The sequence below is a fragment of the Dendrobates tinctorius genome, unplaced genomic scaffold (genome assembly GCF_039654945.1).
Source record: "Dendrobates tinctorius isolate UK_male_01 unplaced genomic scaffold, ASM3965494v1 ptg000189l, whole genome shotgun sequence".
Lineage (NCBI taxonomy): Eukaryota > Metazoa > Chordata > Amphibia > Anura > Dendrobatidae > Dendrobates > Dendrobates tinctorius.
In genome coordinates, this window is record NW_027361856.1 from 9,774,062 (window position 1) to 9,800,353 (window position 26,292).

General features: G+C 46.5%; 1 protein-coding gene across 1 annotated transcript in view; it reads right to left on the reverse strand.

The window, feature by feature from the left end:
• Positions 1-11,891: 11,891 nt before the first annotated feature.
• The window catches only part of MUC1 (mucin 1, cell surface associated), a 35,149-nt gene continuing 20,748 nt past the window's right edge, over positions 11,892-26,292 (reverse strand). The window contains exons 2-7 of the mRNA XM_073552366.1: positions 20,978-22,455; positions 20,811-20,884; positions 20,526-20,662; positions 20,294-20,412; positions 19,968-20,099; positions 11,892-12,676 (exon numbers count right to left, since the gene is read on the reverse strand). Coding sequence (XP_073408467.1) covers positions 12,608-12,676; positions 19,968-20,099; positions 20,294-20,412; positions 20,526-20,662; positions 20,811-20,884; positions 20,978-22,455 — 2,009 coding nt within the window. The 3' untranslated portion in view covers positions 11,892-12,607. The remainder of the gene's footprint in view (positions 12,677-19,967; positions 20,100-20,293; positions 20,413-20,525; positions 20,663-20,810; positions 20,885-20,977; positions 22,456-26,292) is intronic.

The window sequence follows — 26,292 nt, forward strand, 5'->3', positions numbered from 1 at the left end:
GTGTTCCTGGTGTCTTGGTGGTTAAGTGTTGGGTTCATGGTGTCACTGTGGTTTACTGTTGTGTTCCTGGTGTCCTTGTGATTTACTGTTGTGTTCCTGATGTCTCGCTGATTTAGTGTTGAGTCCCTGATGTCTGTATGGTTTAATGTTGTGTTCCGTGTGTCCCGGTGGTTCAGTGTTGGGTTCCTGGTGTCACTATGGTTTAATATTGTGTTCCTGGTGTTCCTGTGGTTTAGTGCTGTGTTCTTGGTGTCCCTGTGGTTTACTGTTGTGTTTTCCTGGTGTCCCAATAGTTTAGTGCTGTTTTCTTGGTGTCCCAATGATTTAGTGCTGTGTTCCTGGTGCCCCGGTGGTTTAGTGTTCCTGGTGTCCCTGTAGTCTATTGCTGTTTTCCTGGTGTCCTTGTGGTTTAGTGCTGTTTTCCTGTTGTCCCAATGGTTTAGTGCTGTGTTCCTGGTGTCCCTGTAGTCTATTGCTGTTTTCCTGGTGTCCCTGTGGATTAGTGCTGTTTTCCTGGCGTCCCAATGGTTTAGTGCTGTGTTGCTAGTATTCCGGTGGTTTAGTGTTCCTGGTGTCCCGGTGGTTTAGGGTTGTATTCCTGGTGTCCCAGTGGTTTAGTGCTGTGTTCCTGGTGTCCCTGTGGTTTACGGTTGTGTTCCTGGTGTCCCAATAGTTTAGTGCTGTTTTCCTAGTGTCCCTGTGGTTTAGTGTTGTGTTTCTGTTGCCCCAATGGTTTAGTGCTGTTTTCCCAGTGTCCCAATGATTTAGTGCTGTGTTACTGGTATCCCGGTGGTTTAGTGTTCCTGGTGTCTCTGTGGTTTATTGCTGTTTTCCTGGTGTCCCTGTAGTTTAGTGTTGTGTTCCTGTTGTCCCAATGGTTTAGTGCTGTTTTCCTGGTGTCCCAATGGTTTAGTGCTGTGTTGCTAGTGTTTCGGTGGTTTAGTGTTCCTGGGGTCCTGGTGGTTTAGGGTTGTATTCCTGGGGTCCTGGTGGTTTAGTGCTATGTTCCTGGTGTCCCTGTGGTTTACTGTTGTGTTCCTGGTGTTCCAATGGTTTAGTGCTGTTTTCCTGGTGTCCCAATGGTTTAGTGCTGTGTTCCTGGTGGCCCCGTGGTTTAGTGTTGTGCTCCTGGTGTCATGGTAGTCTATTGCTGTTTCCCTGGTGTCGCTGTGGTTTAGTGTTGTGTTCCTGTTGTCCCAATGGTTTAGGGCTGTGTTGCTAGTGTTCCGGTGGTTTAGTGTTGTGTTCCTGGTGTCCCTGTGGTTTAGCGTTTTGTTCCTGGTGTTCTTGTGGTTTGGTGTTGTGCTCCTGATGTCTCGCTGGTTTAGTGTTGGGTCCCTGGTGTCTGTATGGTTCAATGTTGTGTTCCTGGTGTCTTGGTGGTTAAGTGTTGGGTTCATGGTGTCACTGTGGTTTACTGTTGTGTTCCTGGTGTCCTTGTGATTTACTGTTGTGTTCCTGATGTCTCGCTGATTTAGTGTTGAGTCCCTGATGTCTGTATGGTTTAATGTTGTGTTCCGTGTGTCCCGGTGGTTCAGTGTTGGGTTCCTGGTGTCCCTATGGTTTAATATTGTGTTCCTGGTGTTCCTGTGGTTTAGTGCTGTGTTCTTGGTGTCCCTGTGGTTTACTGTTGTGTTTTCCTGGTGTCCCAATAGTTTAGTGCTGTTTTCTTGGTGTCCCAATGATTTAGTTCTGTGTTCCTGGTGCCCCGGTGGTTTAGTGTTCCTGGTGTCCCTGTAGTCTATTGCTGTTTTCCTGGTGTCCCTGTGGTTTAGTGCTGTTTTCCTGGTGTCCCAATGGTTTAGTGCTGTGTTGCTAGTATTCCGGTGGTTTAGTGTTCCTGGTGTCCCTGTGGTTTACTGTTGTGTTCCTGGTATCCCAATAGTTAGGTTCTGTTTTCCTGGTGTCCATGTGGTTTAGTGTTGTGTTTCTGTTGCCTCAATGGTTTAGTGCTGTTTTCCTGGTGTCCCAATGATTTAGTGCTGTGTTCCTGGTGTCCAGGTGGTTTAGTGTTCCTGGTGTCTCTGTGGTCTATTGCTGTTTTCCTTGTCTCACTGTGGTTTAGTGTTGTGTTCCTGGTGTCCCTGGGGTTTAGTGTTCCTGTTGTCTGTGGTCTATTGCTGTTTTCCTGGTGTCCCTGTAGTTTAGTGTTGTGTTCCTGTTGTCCCAATGGTTTAGTGCTGGTTTCCTGGTGTCCCAAAGGTTTAGTGCTGTGTTGCTAGTGTTCCAGTGGTTTAGTGTTCCTGGTGTCCTGGTGGTTTAGAGTTGTATTCCTGGTGTCCTGGTGGTTTAGTGCTGTGTTCCTGGTGTCCTGGTGGTTTAGAGTTGTATTCCTGGTGTCCTGGTGGTTTAGTGCTATGTTCCTGGTGTCCTGGTGGTTTAGAGTTGTATTCCTGGTGTCCTGGTGGTTTAGTGCTGTGTTCCTGGTGTCCCTGTTGTTTACTGTTGTGTTCCTGGTGTCCCAATAGTTTAGTGCTGTTTTCCTGGTGTCCCAATGGTTTAGTGCTGTGTTGCTAGTATTCCGGTGGTTTAGTGTTCCTGGTGTCCCTGTGGTTTAGTGCTGTGTTCCTGGTATCCCAATAGTTAGGTTCTGTTTTCCTGGTGTCCATGTGGTTTAGTGTTGTGTTTCTGTTGCCTCAATGATTTAGTGCTGTGTTCCTGGTGTCCCGGTGGTTTAGTGCTGTGTTCCTGGTGTCCCGTTGGTTTAGTGCTGTGTTCCTGGTGTCCCTATGGTTTAGTGCTGTGTTCCTGGTGTCCCGGTGGTTTAGTGCTGTGTTCCTGGTGTCCCGTTGGTTTAGTGCTGTGTTCCTGGTGTCCCTATGGTTTAGTGCTATGTTCCTGGTGTCCCTATGGTTTAGTGCTGTGTTCCTGGTGTCCCGGTGGTTTAGTGCTGTGTTCCTGGTGTCCCTATGGTTTAGTGCTGTGTTCCTGGTGTCCCGGTGGTTTAGTGCTGTGTTCCTGGTGTCCCGTTGGTTTAGTGCTGTGTTCCTGGTGTCCCTATGGTTTAGTGCTATGTTCCTGGTGTTCCGGTGGTTTAGTGCTGTGTTCCTGGTGTCCCGGTGGTTTAGTGCTGTGTTCCTGGTGTCCCAGTGGTTTAGTGCTGTGTTCCTGGTGTCCCAGTGGTTTAGTGCTGTGTTCCTGGTGTCCCTATGGTTTAGTGCTGTGTTCCTGGTGTCCCGGTGGTTTAGTGCTGTGTTCCTGGTGTCCCGGTGGTTTAGTGCTGTGTTCCTGGTGTCCCGGTGGTTTAGTGCTGTGTTCCTGGTGTCCCGGTGGTTTAGTGCTGTGTTCCTGGTGTCCCGGTGGTTTAGTGCTGTGTTCCTGGTGTCCCTATGGTTTAGTGCTGTATTCCTGGTGTCCCTATGGTTTAGTGCTATGTTCCTGGTGTCCCAGTGGTTTAGTGCTATGTTCCTGGTGTCCCGTTGGTTTAGTGCTATGTTCCTGGTGTCCCGGTGGTTTAGTGCTGTGTTCCTGGTGTCCCGGTGGTTTAGTGCTGTGTTCCTGGTGTCCCGGTGGTTTAGTGCTGTGTTCCTGGTGTCCCGGTGGTTTAGTGCTGTGTTCCTGGTGTCCCGGTGGTTTAGTGCTGTGTTCCTGGTGTCCCTATGGTTTAGTGCTGTGTTCCTGGTGTCCCGGTGGTTTAGTGCTGTGTTCCTGGTGTCCCGGTGGTTTAGTGCTGTGTTCCTGGTGTCCCGGTGGTTTAGTGCTGTGTTCCTGGTGTCCCGGTGGTTTAGTGCTGTGTTCCTGGTGTCCCGTTGGTTTAGTGCTGTGTTCCTGGTGTCCCGGTGGTTTAGTGCTGTGTTCCTGGTGTCCCGGTGGTTTAGTGCTGTGTTCCTGGTGTCCCGTTGGTTTAGTGCTGTGTTCCTGGTGTCCCGGTGGTTTAGTGCTGTGTTCCTGGTGTCCCTATGGTTTAGTGCTGTGTTCCTGGTGTCCCGGTGGTTTAGTGCTGTGTTCCTGGTGTCCCGTTGGTTTAGTGCTGTGTTCCTGGTGTCCCAGTGGTTTAGTGCTGTGTTCCTGGTGTCCCAGTGGTTTAGTGCTGTGTTCCTGGTGTCCCGGTGGTTTAGTGCTGTGTTCCTGGTGTCCCGGTGGTTTAGTGCTATGTTCCTGGTGTCCCGGTGGTTTAGTGCTATGTTCCTGGTGTCCCGGTGGTTTAGTGCTGTGTTCCTGGTGTCCCAGTGGTTTAGTGCTGTGTTCCTGGTGTCCCGGTGGTTTAGTGCTGTGTTCCTGGTGTCCCGTTGGTTTAGTGCTGTGTTCCTGGTGTCCCAGTGGTTTAGTGCTGTGTTCCTGGTGTCCCAGTGGTTTAGTGCTGTGTTCCTGGTGTCCCAGTGGTTTAGTGCTGTGTTCCTGGTGTCCCGGTGGTGTAGTGCTGTGTTCCTGGTGTCCCGGTGGTTTAGTGTTGTATCTCCGGTCAGCAATGCAGACAGAAGCTACACAGGCAGGATGTTGGGCTGGAGCATGTCCTTCTGCCCAGGATGTTACTGTGGACAGCCTCCACGTATAGTGAGACACACCCCACCCATGCACCCACAGAGAGACCTGCAGCTTTGTCTTTTAACCATTCCACCACAGCAGAGAGGGAAGGTATGGAGGAAGAGAGCAAGGAAGAGCTGCGCTTACAGCAGTTCAGACATACGTTGATGTGGAAATTCCTTTATTTATCTCAAATCACAGAACAGTTTACATATAAATAGAAATTTCTGTAGTCACATGGAACAGAGTACACCCATCTGCAACACCTGTATACACCGCAATTTGCTCTCCGCTCAAGCCAACTGTGGGGTATATAGATGGATCAGACTGTGGGGTATACAAGTGGAGCAGAAAGTGGGCTATACATGCAGACTGCAGGGTACACAGGCGAAGCAGACTGCGGAACATACACGTGGCACAGATAGTGAGCTATAGGGGCAAACTGCGGTGTATACATGCAGAGCAGAATGTTATGTATACAGAAGGATAAGTATACAGACTATACAGGTAGACCGTGGGATGTACAGGCAGAGAAGAATACAGGCTATACTGGTAGACCGTGGGGCATAATCACAGAGCAGAATTCCGGCTATACAGGTAGACTGCAGGGTATACAAGTGGAGAATAATACGGGCTATACAGGTAGACTGTGGGGTATACAGGCGGAGAATAATACAGGTAGACTGTGGAGTATATAGATGGAGAAAAATACAAGCTAAATGGGTAGTCTCTAGGGTACACAATCAGATTAGAATACAGGCTATACAGGTAGACTGTGGGGTATACAGGGGGAGAACAATAAAGGCTATACAGGTAGACTGTTGTATAATGGCTGAGCGGAATGCAGGGTGTACAGGTAGACTGAGGTATACAGGTGGAGAAGAATACAGGCTATACAGGTAGACTGCATGGGTATACGGGCAGAGAAGATTACAATCTATACAGGTAGAGTACAGGAGTATACAGGCGGAGAAGGATACAGGCTATTCAGGTAGACTGTGGGGTATACTGGTGGAGAAGAATACAGGCTATACATTTAGATTGTGGGGTATACAGGCAGAGCAGAATACAGGCTATACAGATAGACTGCAGGGTATACAGGAGAAGAATACAGGCTATACAGATAGACTGCAGGGTATACAGGAGGAGAAGAATACAGGCTATACAGGTAGACTGCAGGGGTATACAAGCAGAGAAGAATACAGGCTATATAGGTAGACTGTGGGGTATACAGGCAGAGAAGAATACAGGCTATATAGGTAGACTGTGGGGTATACAGGCAGAGAAGATTACAGGCTATACAGGTAGACTGCATGGGTATACAGGCGGGGAAGGTTACAGGCTATTCAGGTAGACTGTGGGGTATACCAGTGGAGAATACAGGCTGTACACGTAGAATGTGCAGTATACAGGCAGAGCAGAATTTGGGGTATACAGGCAGTGCAGAAAGTGGGGTATATAGAAGGATTAGTGTACAATCTATTCAGGTAGACTGTGGTATATACAGGCGAAGCAGAATATGGTCAATATAGGTAGACTGTGAGGTATACAGGCAGAGAATAATGTGGTGTATACAGGCAGACTGCTGGGTATACAGGAGGATAATATTAGTATATCGGTAGACTGTGGGGTACACAGGCTGAGCTGAATACAGGCTATATACAGTCATGGCCAAAAGTATTGACACCCCTGCAATTCTGTCAGATAATATTCAGTTTCTTCCTGAAAATGATTGCAAACACAAATTCTTTGGTATTATTATCTTCATTTAATTTGTCTTAAATGAAAAAACACAAAAGAGAATGAAGATCATTTCACACAAAACTCCAAAAATGGGCCGGACAAAAGTATTGGCACCCTCAGCCTAATACTTGGTTGCACAACCTTTAGCCAAAATAACTGCGACCAACCGCTTCCGGTAACCATCAATGAGTTTCTTACAATGCTCTGCTGGAATTTTAGACCATTCTTCTTTGGCAAACTACTCCAGGTCCCTGATATTTGAAGGGTGCCTTCTCCAAACTGCCATTTTTAGATCTCGCCACAGGTGTTCTATGGGATTCAGGTCTGGACTCATTGCTGGCCACCTTAGATGTCTCCAGTGCTTTCTCTCAAACCATTTTCTAGTGCTTTTTGAAGTGTGTTTTGGGTCATTGTCCTGCTGGAAGACCCATGACCTCTGAGGGAGACCCAGCTTTCTCACACTGGGCCCTACATTATGCTGCAAAATTTGTTGGTAGTCTTCAGACTTCATAATGCCATGCACACGGTCAAGCAGTCCAGTGCCAGAGGCAGCAAAGCAACCCCAAAACATCAGGGAACCTCCGCCATGTTTGACTGTAGGGACCGTGTACTTTTCTTTGAATGCCTCTTTTTTCTCCTGTAAACTCTATGTTGATGCTTTTGCCCTAAAAGCTCTACTTTTGTCTCATCTGACCAGAGAACATTCTTCCAAAATGTTTTAGGCTTTTTCAGGTAAGTTTTGGCAAACTCCAGCCTGGCTTTTTTATGTCTCGGGGTAAGAAGTGGAGTCTTCCTGGGTCTCCTACCGTACAGTCCCTTTTCATTCAGACGCCGCCGGATTGTACGGGTTGACACCGTTCTACCCTCGGACTGCAGGGCAGCTTGAACTTGTTTGGATGTTAGTGGAGGTTCTTTATCCAACATCCGCACAATCTTGCGTTGAAATCTCTTGTCAATTTTTCTCTTCCGTCCACATCTAGGGAGGTTAGCCACAGTGCCATGGGCTTTAAACTTCTTGATGTCACTGCACACGGTAGACACAGGAACATTCAGGTCTTTGGAGATGGATTTGTAGCCTTGAAATTGCTCATGCTTCCTCACAATTTGGTTTCTCAAGTCCTCAGACAGTTCTTTGGTCTTCTTTCTTTTCTCCATACTCAATGTGGTACACACAAGGACACAGGACAGAGGTTGAGTCAACTTTAATCCATGTTAACTGGCTGCAAGTGTGATTTAGTTATTGCCAACACCTGTTAGGTGCCACAGGTAAGTCACAGGTGCTGTTAATTACACAAATTAGAGAAGCATCACATGATTTTTCAAACAGTGCCAATACTTTTGTCCACCCTCTTTGTTATGTTTGGTGTGGAATTATATCCAATTTGGCTTTAGGACAATTCTTTTTGTGTTTTTTCATTTAAGACAAATTAAATGAAGATAATAATACCAAAGAATTTGTGTTTGCAATAATTTTCAGGAAGAAACTGAGTATTATCTGACAGAATTGCAGGGGTGTCAATACTTTTGGCCATGACTGTAGGTAGACTGTGGAGTAAAATGGCAGAGCAGAATACAAGTATCTATAATAATAAATGCCCTAAGCAGCTTCCGGTTGTAACAACTTCCATCCAGTTGTAACCGGTGACGTCACCGCACACCTCTTTCCATGTTAACCCTCAACACACCACTCCTCAACACACACTCCTCTCACCTTTCACCATCTCCACTCACGTCCACTCACTCTTTCACTCCACATACGACCCCTTCTCTCACTCCGTCTCTCATACTCACGCCGTCATCGCCGCTGATCCACGATCCCCGACATCTTCCGCCGGCGCCATCCTGGATCCAGACGTCCTCCATGCCGGCGACATGTTCTTGCGGCGACGCCATTTTGGATCGGCGAAATCCCGCGATAGTCAAGATGGCGTCGCCGCAAGAACATGTCGCCGGCGTGGAGGACGTCGGGATCCAAAATGGCGTCGGCGAAATCTCTCGAGATTTCGCCGACGCCATTTTGGATCCCGACGGCATCCACGCCGGCGACATGTTCCTGCGGCGATGCTATTTTGGATCGCCGAAATCCCGCGATACTCAAGATGGCATCGCCGCAAGAACATGTCGCCGGCGAGGACGACGTCGGGATCCAAAATGGCGTCGGCGAAAACTCGCGAGATTTCGCCGACGCCATTTTGGATCCCGACGTCGTCCACGCCGGCGACATGTTCTTCCGGCGACGCCATCTTGACTATCGTGGGATTTCACGATACTCAAGATGGCGTCGCCGCAAGAACATGTCGCCGGCGTGGACAACGTCTGGATCCAGGATGGCGCCGGCGGAAAATGTCGGGGATCGTGTCGTGGAGCAGCGGCGATGACGGCGTGAGTATGAGAGATGGAGTGAGAGAATGGGTTGTACGTGGAGTGAAAGAGTGAGTGGACGTGAGTGGAGATGGTAAAAGGTGAGAGGAGTGTGTGTGTTGAGGGTTAACATGGCAAGAGGTGTGATGCTATCGCATCCTCCCGATGCGATAGCATCGGGCCATAATCTAGTATGGTATAATGGCAGAAGAGAATGCAGGGTGTACATGCGGATGGGAATGCAGGCTATTCAGGTAGACTGTGGGGTATAAAGGCGGAGAAGAATACAGGCTGTACAGGTAGACTGTGGGGTATAAAGGCGGAGAAGAATACAGGCTGTACAGGTAGACTGTGGGGTATAAAGGCGGAGAAGAATACAGGCTGTACAGGTAGACTGTGGGGTATAAAGGCGGAGAAGAATACAGGCTGTACAGGTAGACTGTGGGTATACAGGCGGAGAACAATACAGACTATACAGGTAGAATGCAGGGTACACAAGCGGCAAATACAGGCTATATAGCTAGACTGTGGGGTATACTGGGGGAGAAGAATAAAGGCTATACAGGTAGACTGTGGGGCATAAATGTGAAGCAGAATATAGGCTACATAGGTAGAATGTGGGGTATACAAGCAGAGAAGAATATGGTATTTACAGGCAGACAGGAGGATTAGTATACAGGCTATACAGGTAGACTGTAGGGTATACAGGCGGAGAAGAATACAGGCTATATCGGTAGACTGTGGGGTATACAGGCTGAGATGAATACAAGCTATACAGGTAGACTTTGGGGTATAATGGCAAAGCAGAATACAAGTAGACTGGAGTATAACGGCTTAAGAGAATGCAGGGTATACAAGCGGAGAGGAATACATGCTATTCAGGTAAACTGTGAGGTATAAAGGCAGAGAACAATACAGGCTATACAAGTAGAATGCAGGGTACACAAGCAACGAATACAGGCTATATAGGTAGACTGTGGGGTATGCAAGGGGAGTAGAGTAAAGGCTCTAAAGGTAGACTGTGGGGTATACAGGCGAAGCAGAATATAGGCTACGTAGGTACTGTAGAATGTGGGGTATACAGGCAGAGGAGAGGAATGCAAGTAGACTGGTATAATGGCAGAAGAGAATGCAGTGTATACAGGCGGAGAGAAATACAGGCTATTCAGGTAGACTGTGGGGTATAAAGGCAGAGAAGAATACAGGTAGATTGTGGGGTATACAGGCTGAGAACAATACAGGCTATACAGGTTGCATGCAAGGTACACAAGCAGCGAATACAGGCTATATAGGTAAAGTGTGGGGTAGAAAGGTTGAGAAGAATACAGGCTATACACGTAGAATGTGGGGTATACAGGTGGAGCAGAATGTGGGGTATACAAGCGGAGCAGAATGTGGGGTATACAGGTGGAGCAGTACGTGGGGTATATAGACGAAGCAGAATGCGGGAATAAAGAGGCAGAGCAAACTTTAATGATCACTGGTGACATGTTGGGCAGCCACTACCCCCCAGACAGCAGCATGGGAGCAGTGTATGAGTGGATACTTTGGCACTTAGCAGCAGTGAGGGAGGAGGAACAGTCATGCACCATTGGTACCTGCTGAACGGAAATCATCCAAAACCTGCCCTCACCCAAAAATGGAGGATGGGACAGGACAGTGAGGGTCCTCATGCACTGCACAACATATCAATGGCCCCTTGTAGTCCCATAGCCTGAACTCACGCCTTAATTACAAGTCACTTTTACAATCTCCATAATCCTCCATGCCTGGTCACAGACCCATCCCCCCCTGGTCTTCTGCTGGACATGGTGGCATGGGCAGGAGTTGGGGGGATCATTAGGCCAGTGCCCTGGTCCAGAGTGCAGTCACATGACATGCTGTAGGAGGTCTGCACAGCCCAGGAAGAGACTTCACCCTGTACACCCAGCACTATACATTAAGACACTGGTTCTGCTGCTCTAGAGAGGTCTTCTCTGTGGTGGATAAGAAGTGGGTTATTGTCGTAACAAGAACAAGTAGCGGGGAATCGCTGCCATAGCAAACCAAAGGCTCCAGAGCAAGCAAGTTTATGCAGGTTGCTGAGGGTGTCAATATAGGGAGAGAACATTCTTACTGTTCACTGGGGCAGAAGACAGAGTAAAAAACAGGTCTCCTCTATGAAATAACCGTACACTCCTCCTCTAAACAAACAACCGTACAGTCCTCTCACCATGTCTTAACGACCGTACAGTCCTCTCACCATATGTAACAACCGTACAGTCCTCTCACCATATCCAATAACTGTACAGTCCTCTCAAAATATCTAACAACCATACAGTCCTCTCACCACATCTAAAACTGCACAGTCGTCTCACCATATCCAACAACCATACAGTCATCTCACCATATCCAACAACCATACAGTCCTCTCACTATGTGTAACAACCATACAGTCCTCTCAACATATCTAACAACCATACAGTCTTCTCACCATATCTAAAAACAGCACAGTCCTCTCACCATATCCAACAACCATACAGTCGTCTCACATATCCAACAACCATACAGTCGTCTCACCATATCCAACAACCATACAGTGCTCTCACATATCCAACAACCATACAGTCGTCTCACCATATCCAACAACCATACAGTCCTCTCACATATCCAACAACCAGTCGTCTCACATATCCAACAACCATACAGTCGTCTCACCATATCCAACAACCATACAGTCCTCTCACATATCCAACAACCATACAGTCGTCTCACATATCCAACAACTATACAGTGCTCTCACATATCCAACAACCATACAGTGCTCTCACCATATCTAAAAACTGCACAGTCCTCTCTCCTTATCTAACTGTACAGTCCCTTACATAAGTACCATACAATGCTGTCTGCAGATAATATATACACTCCATATAATCATTTCAATAACAATATTCAGTCTTCTCTCCATATCTAGCAACCATACAGTCCCCTAAATAACAACCATACAATGCTCTTTCCATATCTAACAACCCTTACAGTGCCCTGTCCATATCGAACAACCCTACTGTCTTCTCTCTGTATCATACAACCATACAGTCCCGTAAATAACAACTATACGTTACTCTTCATCTCTCACAACCGAGTCGTCTCTCCCTACATATTTAATAATGGTACAGTCCCCTCTCCATATCTTACAAACGTACAGTCCTCTAAAACCTGTACAGTCGTCTAAATAACAACCGTGCGCTTTCTTCATATTATATACATACATATATACATCATATAGTACACTCAAAAACAACCATACAGTCAGTGTAAATTCTTTATATATCAACCGTACAGTGCTCTAAATGACTGTACAGTGCACTCAATAACAACCGTACACTCCTTTCTATACAATAATATGAAATTTGATGGCTTCCTCCTTTACTCCTGTTTGAAGACCATGAACATGGCGGTTTACACTTTTAAACCTCCTGTCTCATAGGGAGTGCAGCACTGAAGTTGATGTTTTTCCAGTGTCCATGATTGTCTTTTTTATATGGGGGTGATGGTGCAGATTGCTGTGATTGTAGTTATTGTCCGCTCACAGCAAATGTCTGGATTGAATCCACATCTGTATATGGCCAGATACCATGTAACATCTGAAGCCCTGGTAATGTCATCAGTATGTGATGAATTGTTCATTAAGAGAAGAAAAATTCTGGTTGGTGAGCAGGGGCAGGAGCAATGTCATCAGGCAAGCTGTGCATAATGGTGGAAGGACAATGGTTTCCAACTGTGAGCTCCTTTGAACTGCTGATAAGAAGACCTTGGCATATGGCCCAATGCCACAGGATACAATGGTGTGGAGATAAGAGGATTAGGGAATGACACAATACAATGCCATGAGGTGAAGATATCACGACAGAGATACAATTATATGGAAATATGATGCACAGATACAACAATGGATTCTTCACTTGTCCATTTAAGCGCCATGTCCATAACAAGTCTGTGGTCAGGGTCCATGGCCCCTACCCCGGAGCTCTGGCCTGATCCCATAGTTTTGTGGTGCAGCTCACAAGTCATTGGTCTCTAGGCCTTGATTGGAGTACGAGTACAGGTTTTTAGTCCCATTACCTGAAGGCTGAAGAGAGAGAAAGAAAAAGGGTTAATGTAAGATCTGAGGCTCCTCAAGGTGCAGGATATGAAAAGTCTCCAGCAATAAGAGGCTTAAGAAGAAGAATGAAGATGTGACCACGGAGCGTGTTCGGTTACAGGAAGAATCTGATAAATACCCCAGAACAATGGAAGGAATTGACTTAAGAGGACAATAAGATTCAAGACATAAGTGTGCAGGAAATCAAAGTGACTCCTGGAGACTCAAGGTGGGGGGTGGATTTGGTGCAATTGTGTGCACTGTACCCAGTCAAATGTCTCAGGTGCCCAGGAGTAGCAGGTGCCACCAGCTGTGGACAAGGGAGGCTTTTTGTCACTATTTGCATATGGAAGTTCATGTAAGTCAAGGTGGTAATGATTAACCCTGGAGGACATGTCTCTGTTTTCACCTCCCCTTAGAGATCCAGTCACCACCAGCTTTTCAGATCTGAGCAAAAACACTTGCATCATATGTGACAAAGCTTTGTGGGGTCAGATGGTGCCAAGAATTACCCCAGAAAAAAGTGACCCCAAATGACTCAACCTCTTCAACCACTAGCTCATACACCACATAATGGTCCAGACTGGATCTGTACCACTGGCAGGATATCCATGGAAAGATTCAATACAAGATCTCCTGACGCCTGGCAGTCAGCCCTCCCTTCGAGGCCTGGCCCCAGTGACCAAATCTAATAAGCTATAAAATATATGATGTAATTTTGCTCAACAAGGTGTGGGGGACTACTGTTCTAACTTTGATTTTCTGGATTTTCTGCCCTCTTTATAAATGGTCAAGGCCTGAGAATAACGGGAATAGCTAGAACCCAACCATGTCTGGTTTATCGGTCTGCAGAGGGGATTATAAAGAAGAGATTCTGGTGCCACCAGAAGGGAGAGGGGCTGCTGGTGTCACCAGGAGGGAGAGGGGTTTCTGGTGTCACCGCTTGGAAGAGCGGCTCTTGGTGTCACTGCAGGGGAGAGCGGCAGCTGGTGTCACCTGAAGGGAGAGGGGCTGCTGGTATCACTGCAGGGGAGTATGGCTGCTGTTGTCACCAAAGAGGAGAGGGGCTGCTAGTATCACTAAAAGGGAGAGGGGCTGCTGGTGCAACCACAAGGGAGATGGTCTGCTGTGCCCACAAGAAAAAGAGGGCTGCTGGTGTCACCAGAAGGGAGAGGGGCTGCTGGTGTCACCGCAGGGGAGAGCAGCTGCTGGTGTCACTGCAAGGGAGAGCAACTGCTGGTGTGACTGTAGGGGAGAGCAAACGCAGGTGTGTTTTGCCAAGTATTTAAACTGGTCGGATACTGCTTTAAAGAAGGTGATTAATTTTATTAAAATAATTAAATAAATACAGAAAACAGGAAATAGTGTAATATTGGGTACACTTTTGCATAATATAAATCACAAAGGTAAAGTACTTTTATTACACACTACTACATAAGAAAAACTTCACCAAGAATAGCAACATCATCTGTCCAGAAACATCAACCATGAGAAGCAGAACGGCGAAGACAGAGAAATTCCTGGGATCCACACTGTGGTGTCACGGGCGTCCACTCAGTCCACAGGTTAACAGGCTTCTGTCTTAGCTGAAATCTTCCCTAGCTTATGTCTTGTTTGGAAAAAACAATTCTTGCATAACCAAATGTTACACAAGCTGTAACAAATTCTATTTGTTCAATATAGTAACTCTCTTCTGCGTGGCCAATCTACACCAGACAAATACATCACCGGATATGATATGCCAAAACTCTCCTGGTACCGGATGTTCTACCATACAGTGGGGAAAAAAAGTATTTAGTCAGTCAGCAATAGTGCAAGTTCCACCATTTAAAAAGATGAGAGGCGTCTGTAATTTACATCATAGGTAGACCTCAACTATGGGAGACAAACTGAGAAAAAAAATCCAGAAAATCACATTGTCTGTTTTTTTTTCATTTTATTTGCATATTATGGTGGAAAATAAGTATTTGGTCAGAAACAAGCAATCAAGATTTCTGGCTCTCACAGACCTGTAACTTCTTCTTTAAGAGTCTCCTCTTTCCTCCACTCATTACCTGTAGTAATGGCACCTGTTTAAACTTGTTATCAGTATAAAAAGACACCTGTGCACACCCTCAAACAGTCTGACTCCAAACTCCACTATGGTGAAGACCAAAGAGCTGTCAAAGGACACCAGAAACAAAATTGTAGCCCTGCACCAGGCTGGGAAGACTGAATCTGCAATAGCCAACCAGCTTGGAGTGAAGAAATCAACTGTGGGAGCAATAATTAGAAAATGGAAGACATACAAGACCACTGATAATCTCCCTCGATCTGGTACTCCACGCAAAATCCCACCCCGTGGGGTCAGAATAATCACAAGAACGGTGAGCAAAAATCCCAGAACCACGCGGGGGGACCTAGTGAATGAACTGCAGAGAGCTGGGACCAATGTAACAAGGCCTACCATAAGTAACACACTACGCCACCATGGACTCAGATTCTGCAGTGCCAGACGTGTCCCACTGCTTAAGCCTGTACATGTCCGGGCCCATCTGAAGTTTGCTAGAGAGCATTTGGATGATCCAGAGGAGTTTTGGGAGAATGTCCTATGGTCTGATGAAACCAAACTGGAACTGTTTGGTAGAAACACAACTTGTCGTGTTTGGAGGAAAAAGAATACTGAGTTGCATCCATCAAACACCATACCAACTGTAAAGCATGGTGGTGGAAACATCATGCTTTGGGGCTGTTTCTCTGCAAAGGGGCCAGGACGACTGATCCGGGTACATGAAAGAATGAATGGGGCCATGTATCGTGAGATTTTGAGTGCAAACCTCCTTCCATCAGCAAGGGCATTGAAGATGAAACGTGGCTGGGTCTTTCAACATGACAATGATCCAAAGCACACCGCCAGGGCAACAAAGGAGTGGCTTCGTAAGAAGCATTTCAAGGTCCTGGAGTGGCCTAGCCAGTCTCCAGATCTCAACCCTATAGAAAACCTTTGGAGGGAGTTGAAAGTCCGTGTTGCCAAGCGAAAAGCCAAAAACATCACTGCTCTAGAGGAGATCTGCATGTAGGAATGGGCCAACATACCAACAACAGTGTGTGGCAACCTTGTGAAGACTTACAGAAAACGTTTGACCTCTGTCATTGCCAACAAAGGATATATCACAAAGTATTGAGATGAAATTTTGTTTCTGACCAAATACTTATTTTCCACCATAATATGCAAATAAAATGAAAAAAAAACAGACAATGTGATTTTCTGGATTTTTTTTTCTCAGTTTGTCTCCCATAGTTGAGGTCTACCTATGATGTAAATTACAGACGCCTCTCATCTTTTTAAGTGGTGGAACTTGCACTATTGCTGACTGACTAAATACTTTTTTTCCCCACTGTACTATAAACATCACATTTCTCACCAAACATTAATAGCGAAACTATGCAGTAGAAGGGAGAGCTGCTGCAGGTGTCACCACAGAGGAGAATGGCTGCTGAAGTCACCTCAGGGGAGAGGAGCTGCTGGTGTCACCGCAGGGGAGAGGGGCTGCTGGTGCCACCAGAAGGGAGAGGGCCTGCTGGTATTACCGCAGGGGAGAACGGCTGCTGGTGTCACCACAGGGGAGAGGGGCTGCTGGTGTCACCGCAAGGGAGAGTTTCTGCTGGTGTCAACGCAGGGGAGAGGGGCTGCAGGTGTCACCAGAAGGGAGAGTGGATGCTGGTGTCACCAGAAGGGTGAGGGGATGGTGGTGCCACCAGAAAGGAGAGGGTCTGCTGGTGTCACTGCAGGGAAGAGGGTCTGCTGATATCACTGCAGGGGAGAGGGGCTGCTGGTGTCACTGCAGGGGAAAGGGGCTACTGGTGCCACCAGAAGGGAGAGGGCCTGCTGGTATTACCGCAGGGGAGAACGGCTGCTGGTGTCACCACAGGGGAGAGGGGCTGCTGGTGTCACCGCAAAGGAGAGTTTCTGCTGGTGTCAACGCAGGGGAGAGGGGCTGCAGGTGTCACCAGAAGGGAGAGTGGATGCTGGTGTCACTGCAGGGAAGAGGGTCTGCTGGTATCACTGCAGGGGAGAGGGGCTGCTGGTGTCACCAGAAGGGAGAGGGACTGCTGGTGTCACCGCAGGAGAGTGTGGCTACTGGTGTCACTGCAGGGGAGAGCGGCTCTTGGTGTCACTGCAGGGGAGAGCGGCTGCTGGTGTCACCAGAAGGGAGAGGGGCTTCTGGTGTCACTGCAGGGGAGTGGGGCTGCTGGTGTCACTGCAGGGGAGAGCGGCTCTTGGTGTCACTGCAGGGGAGAGCGGCTGCTGGTGACACCAGAAGGGAGAGGGGCTTCTGGTGTCACTGCAGGGGAGTGGGGCTGCTGGTGTCACTGCAGGGGAGAGGGACTGCTGTTATCACCAGAAGGGATAGGGGCTGCTGGTGTCACTGTAGGAGAAGCGGCTGCTGGTGTCACCACAGGTAAGAGCGGCTCTTGGTGTCACCGCAGGAGAGAGGGGCTACTGTTGCCACCAGAAGTGAGAGGCGCTGCTGGTGTTACTGTAGCAGAGGGGCCGCTGGCATCATTACAGGGTAAAGGGGCTATTGGTGTCACCAGAAGGGAGGGGCTGCTGGCACTGTTACTTCAGGGGAGAGGGGCTGCTGGTGTCACTGTGGGGGAGAGGGGCTGCTGGTTAAACTGCTGGGAGAAGGGCTGCTGGTGTCACTGCAGGGGAAAAGGGCTGTTGATGTCACTGCAGGGGAGAAGGGCTGCTGGGTCAGTTGGTCAGGTTTCAGGTGCACCATGGATGATGGTGGTGCCACCTGTCTCTGATTTATTATGTGAACATGTGACTGCACTACGTGGTGCAATGTTCTGTGAGAGGCTTCCTGCTGGCACCAGTCACACAGCTGTCAAGGACAAGAGAAATGTGACCTGCAGGCATATTTGGAGCCGTGACTATAATGGAAGAGGTGAAAATGTGTAGTAGAATGATCAGGGTAGGAGAATATGTCAAGCAATAAGCCAAGCAACAAGCAGATGATGAAGATTACAATCTTCTCTTCAAACACCATGATGTCGGAGTATGTTAGATGTTACATCAGTGCAGATGGCCAGAGGAAGAAGAAGAGGAAAAGGAACAGGAGGAAAGAAGAGCAACAAGAGGAATGGGAAATGGAATAGGAAGGGAGAAGGAGGAGAAATACTTGGATGAAGAAGAAGAGGAAGAAAAATAGGAACAAGAAGAGACAACAAGGAGGAAGAGGAAAAGGAAGAGAAGGACAAAGGCACAGAGAAGGAAAAGGAAGCAGAAGAGGAAGAAGAAAAGGAAGAAGGAGGATACAAGGAGGGAGTTACATAGAGAGTTACAAGAGAAAGAAGAAAGATGAGGAGGAAACTGAGGAAGAGAAGATGAAAGGAAAATAAGAATAAGAGAAAGAGGAGATGAAAGAAAGGGAAGGGAAAAGATGGGGAGGATGACAAAATGGAGGAGAAAGAGGTATGGGAAGCGAACAAGAGCTTAAGGTAGGAATGAAATGAAAAGAAGATGAGGAGGACAAAGAAGAAAAAGTGGGGAAGAAATAAGAGCAAGATGTAGAAGATTGGAGCCAGAAGGAAGAGAAGGTGTAAGTGGGACAAAAGAAGGAAGAGGAACAATAAAAAGAGAAAGAAATGGAGGAGGAATAACATGAAGCAAGGTATTGGAAAAGGAATAAAAGGAGGAAGAGGAGACATTGAAGAGTAAAAGAAAGCGGAATATGATAAGAAAGTAAATGAGGAACGATAAAAAATGGGGGGAGAAGTAAGAGCCAGCAAATGATAAAGAGGAGCAAGTAAAGTAGGAAGCATAGTGAAAGGGTTAAAGATGAAGAAAGAGAAAGGAATCCTGAAGGAGGCCGACAAGGGAGGAGAAAGAAGAGGAAGGAGAGGCATTAGACAGCTTAAAACACGTCAAGGTTGTTCCACTTACAGCTGAGACTTAGACTTTTGCTACAATATTCCATTACCCACAATATCCCTGTCCCACAATGTTCAGGGCTCGATACTGTGTTTATACAGTAACTGCGACCAACACAGGGGTGAATAGGATACTTAATGCATAAACCTCCCGTAAAGCATCGGCTGCTTCCCTTAATGTCACCTGCTCCATTCACATGTCTACCGGGCATCGAGCCGAAAAGTACATTTTTAACCAGGTGCAACAAGCGAAGAAATGTTCATAGCAAAAAGGTGTGAAGCTACATCACAAAAGGAAAGAGGCCACAAGCCCCAAGTTAAGCTACCTCTATTGACTGAACCATGTGCTCCAAGAGGAGTTTATTCTATAACTGGAGCCGCCAACCCAGGAAGATTACTCAATAAATACAACCACAAACCCTGAGAGGAGCAGTTTCCATAAATTAAGCCACAAGCCCTAAAAAGAGCCACCTCTAGATTGAGCCACAAATTCAGAGAGGAGCCACCAACCCTGATAGGAGATATCTCTATAGATCAAGCCACCAACCCCAAGAGGAGCTACCTCTATAGATGAAGCGAGCAACCCTGAGAAAAGCTACCTCTATAGATGAAGATACCAACCATGACAGGAACCACCCCAATAGATGAAGCCAACAACCCTGAGAGGAGCTACCACTATAGATGAATTCACCAACCCTGAGAAAAGCTACCTCTATAGATGAAGACACCAACCCTGACAGGAACCACCCCAATAGATGAAGCCAACAACCCTAGGAGGAGCTACCTCTATAGATAAAGCTGCTAGATAAATCCACCTATATCAATTGAACTATAAAATCTGAGAGGAGATTCTTGTATAACTGGAGCCACCAACCCTCAGAAGATCTCTCTTTGTAAATTTAATTGCAAGTCCTGAGAGGAGTCATTTCTGAAAATGGAACCACGGGCCCTGAGAAGAACTGTTTTTATAAATGTAGCCACAAACCCTGAAAAGAGTCACCTGTATAGATGGAGCCAAAAACCTTGAGAGGATCCATCTTTATAAATGGAGCCACCAATCCAGGGAGAAGTTACCTCTATTTATAGAGCCATAGGCCCTAAGAAGTGATGACCTGAGTGCAGTCACCGCTGATGTTGAGCTACAAACCCCAAGAGGAGCCATGTAATGAAGTAGTAAGAACTTCTTTTATAGGAACTAGAACAACTGCACCTCTAAACAGCACAACCTTCTTTGGGGTTCTAAACAATTTTGGGCATCAGTTCAATCTCTAGAGACTCTGGTTAAAATGTCTACTACACATTACATCAGCCCAGTCATGTGCAATGAAGAGCTCAAGCCATGAGTAGCAAGAGCACTTACGTCATGTTTGGTTGGGGCCACATATCGTCCATGTGTTTGGTAGGATGTATAGTCATTCATGGAGTGGTAGGAACCACGAGTCGCAAACACATCCATGTATCCTGTAGACCTCCTTCTGCACAACATGACAGTCTGAGGAGAAGACAATCAGAGTTAGCAGGACACAAGTGACAGAAGAACCTCTGGAGAACCAGGACACAAGGACTGAAGTCATTCACAGATCATTACATGGATTGAATCGAGCCAACACTCTTCATAGGTCACTGCATCCCCCTTCCTCAATAACAATTAAAGTTAAATGTTGAAAATTGAGGGATTGTACTCACCATGATAATCAGGAAAATAATGACATGCAGCAGAATGATGGCGGCCAGAACCAGCAGAGCTATGCCCCATCCTGGGACTGGGGCTGAAGAGCCTTCAGATGAGGTTGGATTGGTACTGACTGTAAAAAGGAAAATCATGGTCACGTCACAATGTCATATTATACTTGTATAATGGTATACCTGCCTCCGAGAATGGTATGTAACACACCTGCCTGTGGACCAGGAATCTCACCTTGCAAGTCAGTGATTCTGAGTCCATTAATCTCATTTGAATTGGTGGACAATGCTTCACCTAGGATGGCATTAGCTCCTTCTGCAGTCTGAGATCCTGTAAATTCAACCCTGGTGTTGGCGATCACAGACCCAGCGCTGATGGGAGGATATGACCAATGACATGAGACCGAAGCAAAAAACAGAAAAAGGAGCAGCAATGTGCAGCAGCGGCCACTGATAACACAATGTCCACCACACTGTAGCTGATAACCTACATTGGAGATCAAGCCCCAAATATACTCACCTGAAGCGAAGGATGGTGACTCCGGCATAAGTGTTTCTGGTGGAGCAGGTAGAGCAGTTATAGACATCATTGAACTGCAAGAGGCAAAAGTGTCAGAATTCAGTATAATAGTGAGAAAATTGTCCAACTCTGCAACGCATCATTCCTGGAGAACGCAGGCTGCTTACCATTGTTTTAATGCTGGTCTCCAAATTCTTAAATTCTGCAGATGTGGGGTCATTCAGGAGGATTGAATAAACGATATTGGTAATTCTCATTTGTACGTACACATTTGTAATAGCTGGTTGAGTAGATACCGTGGTAGGTATAGGTATCATTGTTGTTGTGGGTTCTGTGGTATTGACACCTTTAGTGCTTGATTCTGTGGTATTGGTAGGTGTGGTAGCAGTGGTGGTGGGTTCTGTGGTATTGACTCCTTTAGTGGTAGATTCTGTGGTACTGGAAGGAGTGGTAGCAGTGGTGGTGGGTTCTGTGGTATTGACACCTTTAGTGGTTGATTCTGTGGTATTGGTAGGTGTGGTAGCAGTGGTGGTGGGTTCTGTGGTATTGACACCTTTAGTGGTAGATTCCGTGATATTGGAAGGAGTGGTAGCAATGGTGGTGGGTTCTGTGGTATTGGAAGGAGTAGTAGCAGTGGTGGTGGGTTCTGTGGTATTGACATCTTTAGTGGTAGATTCTGTGGTATTGTAAGACGTGGTAGCAGTGGTGGTGGGTTCTGTGGTATTGACACCTTTAGTGGTAGATTCCGTGGTATTGGAAGGAGTGGTAGCAGTGGTGGTGGGTTCTGTGATATTGGAAGGAGTAGTAGCAGTGGTGGTAGGTTCTGTGGTATTGACACCTTTAGTGGTAGATTCTGTGGTATTGTAAAGCATGGTAGCAGTTGTGGTGGGTTCTGTGGTATTGACACTTTTAGTGGTAGATTGCGTGGTATTGGAAGGAGTGGTAGCAGTGTTGGTGGGTTCTGTGGTATTGGAAGGAGAGGTAGCAGTGGTCGTGGGTTCTGTGGTATTGGAAGGAGTGGTAGCAGTGGTCGTGGGTTCTGTGGAATTGGAAGGAGTGGTAGCAGTGGTCGTGGGTTCTGTGGTATTGACACCTTTTGTGGTAGATTCTGTGATATTGGAAGGAGTGGTAGCAGTGGTGGTTGGTTCTGTGGTATTGACACCTTTAGTGGTAGATTCTGTGGTATTGGAAGGCGTGGTAACAGTGGTGGTGGGTTCTGTGGTATTGACTTCTTTAGTGGTAGATTGCGTGGTATTGGAAGGAGTGGTAGCAGTGTTGGTGGGTTCTGTGGTATTGGAATGAGTGGTAGCAGTGGTGGTGGATTCTGTGGTATTGTGAGGAGTAGTAGCAGTGGTGGTTGGTTCTGTGGTATTGACACCTTTAGTGGTAGATTCTGTGATATTGGAAGGAGTGGTAGCAGTGGTGGTGGGTTCTGTAGCATTGACACCTTTAGTGGTAGATTCTGTGATATTGGAAGGCATGGTAGCAGTGGTGGTAGGTTCTGTGGTATTGACAGCTTTAGTGGTAGATTCCGTGGTATTGGAAGGAGTGGTAGCAGTGGTGGTTGTTTCTATTGTACTTTGATCTACCATTGGTGTTGTTGAGTTGGGTGGTGTTATATTTTCATTTGATTGTGCCTTTATCTCTGAAATGGAAATGAACATATTAAACCAATAATATCACTATAGAACATTCTTAATTCCTTCTCCCTGCCTCATGCTCATGTTTCTTCTAAGACATGTTTAGTTTCCTGTGCAAGGAAAATGTGGAAAAACAAACCTGACCATGTAGAAAGTATGAGACTGTGGAAGGAGAAGAGACCTCAACATGGAGAGGATGAGACTGCAAAGGGAGAACAGACCTTAACATGGATAGAGAAGAGACCAGAGCATGGAGAGGACAAGACTGTGGAGGAAGAACAGATCTTAACATGAAGACATGATGAGATGAGACTGTGGAGAGAAAAGAGACCTGAAAATGGATATAGAAGAGACCTGAACATGGAGAGAATGAGACTGTGGAGGGAGACCTGAACACGAAGAGAGGATGAGACTATGGAGAAAGCAGAGACCTGAAGCTGGAGAGGATGAGACTGCGGAGGGAGAACAGATGTGAATATGGATAGAGAAGAGACGTGAACATGGAGAGGATGAGACTGCAGAGGGAGAACAGACCTGAACATTTTTAGGTTAGGTTATGCACCTATTCACACTAGTGTGGATGTGCCAGTCAGTTTTTTGTCATTTGTATGTTAGCTTACTCACCGAGCACTCCGCCCTTCACCGGGTGGTGATTTTAATTACAGCAGGTCCCTACTTACCAATAAATGCCATAAATGCAGGCATTGCTGACAGAGGTGTCCATATTCACCCAGGAATTCAGACATCATCCTTAGAGAGGTATTCACACAGGTCAGGGACCCATCAGACTTGACGATGGTTGATGGGCAGATATAATTTGGCCAGATTAAATGCTAAGTGTCTCATATTTTTTCCTAATACTCCACAGCTGTATTGCTATTCAAATTTCACATATTCCACATTGACATGCCTTAGCATGATAGAGTGCAACCTTATTTTGTATGTTGTATATGGAGGTAGCTCCTCCTGGTTATGCACCTATTCACAATTGTCTGGATGTGCAAGTCAGTTTTTTGTCATTTGTGGAGAGAAAAGAGACCTGAACGTGGATAGAGAAGAGACCTGAACATGGAGAGGACAAGACTGGGAGAACAGACCTGAATATGGATAGAGAAGAGACCTGAACATTGAGAGGATGAGACTGCGGAGTGACAACAGACCTGAATATGGATAGAGAAGAGACCTGAACATAGAGATGATGAGACTGCTGAGGGAGAACAGATCTGAACATGGATAGAGAAGAGACTTGAACATTGAGAGGACAAGACTGTGGAGGAAGAACAGATCTGAACACGAAAAGAGGATGAGACTGTGGAGAGAAAAGAAACCTGAACATGGAGAGAATGAGACGATGGAGAGAAAAGAGACATGAACATGGATAGAGAAGAGACCTGAACATGGAGAGGACAAGACTGCGGAGGGAGAACATACAGTATGTGAATATGGATAGAGAAGAAACTTGAAGATGGAGAGGATAAAACTAAGGAGGAAGAACAAACCTGACCATGTAGAAAGTATGTGACTGTGGAAGGAGAAGAGACCTGAACATGGACAGGACAAGACTGTGGAGGAAGATAAACAGATCTTAACATGAAGATATGATGAGTCTGTGGAGAGAAAAGAGACCTGAACATTGAGAGGATGAGACTGTGGTGAGAAAAGAGACCTGAACATGGATAGAGAAGAGACCTGAACATGGAGAGGATGAGACTGCGGAGGAAGAACAGACCTTAACATGGATAGAGAAGAGACTTGAACATGGTGAGGACAAGACTGTGGAGGAAGAACAGATCTGAACATGAAGAGAAGATGAGACTGTGGAGAGAAAAGAGACCTGAACATGGAGAGGATGAGACGAAGGAGAGAAAAGAGACATGAACATGGATAGAGAAGAGACCTGAACATGGAGAGGACAAGACTGTGGAGGAAGACCATATGTGAATATGGACAGAGAAGAAACCTGTAGATGGAGAGGACAAAACTGTGGAGGAAGAACAAACCTGACCATGTAGAAAGTATGTGACTGTGGAAGGAGAAGAGACCTGAACATGGTGAGGACAAGACTGTGGAGGAAGAACAGATCTGAACATGAAGAGAAGATGAGACTGTGGAGAGAAAAGAGACCTGAACATAGAGAGGATGAGACTATGGAGAGAAAAGAGACCTGAACATGGATAGAGAAGAGACCTGAACATGGAGATGATCAGACTGTGGAGAGAAAAGAGACATGAACATGGATAGAGAAGAGACTTGAACATGGAGAGGACGAGACTGTGGAGGGAGAACAGACCTGAACACAAAGAGAGGATGAGACTGTGGAGAAAGAATAGACCTGAACATGAAGAGGATGAGACTGCAGAAGGAGAACAGACCTGAACATGGATAGAGAAGAGACTTGGACATGGAGAGGACAAGACTGTGGAGGAAGAACAAACCTGCACATGAAAAGAGGGTGAGACTGTGGAGAGAAAAGAGACCTGAACATGGAGGGGATGAGACTGTGGAGGAAAAACAAATCTGAACATGAAGAGAGGATAAGACTATGGAGAGAGGAGACCTGAACATGGAGAGAGAAGGGACCTGAACATGGTGAGCAGAGAAACCTGAACATGGAGAGAGGAGAGAGCTGACAATGGAGAGAGGAAAAGACTGCAGCGAGTGAACAGACCTGACCATGAAGAGAGGACAAGACTAAGGAGAGAGAATTGCTAAAAATAAAGTAGCGCTCTGTAGCGCTATAGCATGTAAACATGACATACAGTGAAGGAACTAATTATTTGATCCCTTGCTGATTTTATAAGTTTGCCCACTGACAAAGACGTGAACAGTCTACAATTTTCAGGGTAGGATAACTTTAACATTGAGAGATAGAACATCAAAAATAAAATCCAGAAAATCACATTGTATAAATTATATAAATTTATTCGCAATTTGCAGTGAGAAATAAGTATTTGATCTCCTACCAACCATTAAGAGTTCTGGCTCCTACAGACCAGTTAGACGCTTCTAATCAACTCGTTACCTGCTTTAAAGACAGCTGTCTTACATAGTCACCTTTATAAAAGAATCCTGTCTACAAAATTAATCAGTCAGACTCTAACCTCGACAACATGGGCAAGACCAAAGAGCTTACTAAGGATGTTGGTAACAAGATCATAGACCTGTGTAGGGAGGGGGACCTGACGAAGAGAGATCTGCCTTTAGTGGTAGGCAGAGGGATAGCTCAGTGTAGGAATGGAAGCACTGAGATGAAGAGGAAATGGATGCCGTGCTGTAGAGTGACCATTAGAGGGCAGTGGGGAGTGAAGAAGAAAGTGGTTATGTAACTGCCTGGGGTCAAGGTCACCGTCATTGGTCAGAGGTCTCGGTCAGGTGATAGTGGGCGGAGCTACCAGGGCAGGTAGTATAAAGGCTGAGGGAAGATTCCAGAAGCTTGAGTCAGCCAGGGGAGCTCACTAGATAGGAGGGTCTGCTGTGAAGTGAAAGGCAGCGGAGGGCCCTCAGAGAGTATCTGACAGGAGAGACGGTCACAGGGGGTGGCCCAAAGGACAGCAGTGGCAGACAGAGATGGTCTGGGAGTGACAAGTAACGGTGTACTTTGAATGGTGAAGCACTCTGGTGAAAGTGCCTAGGGCAGCCACAGTGGGAAGAGCCGCAAAGGACGCCACGATGGTGAGACAAAAAAAGTGAAGGTATCCGGGTCTGTGAAAAAATTGAAGTGTGAAAGTCCTGTAGTGAAGTGTGGAAGTCGTCAAAAAGGCGGTGAATAAATACGGACCTGTTGAACTCAATTTCTGTCTCAGTCTCCAGTCTGTCAGCGTCAAGAAGTGGGTCACCCCCCA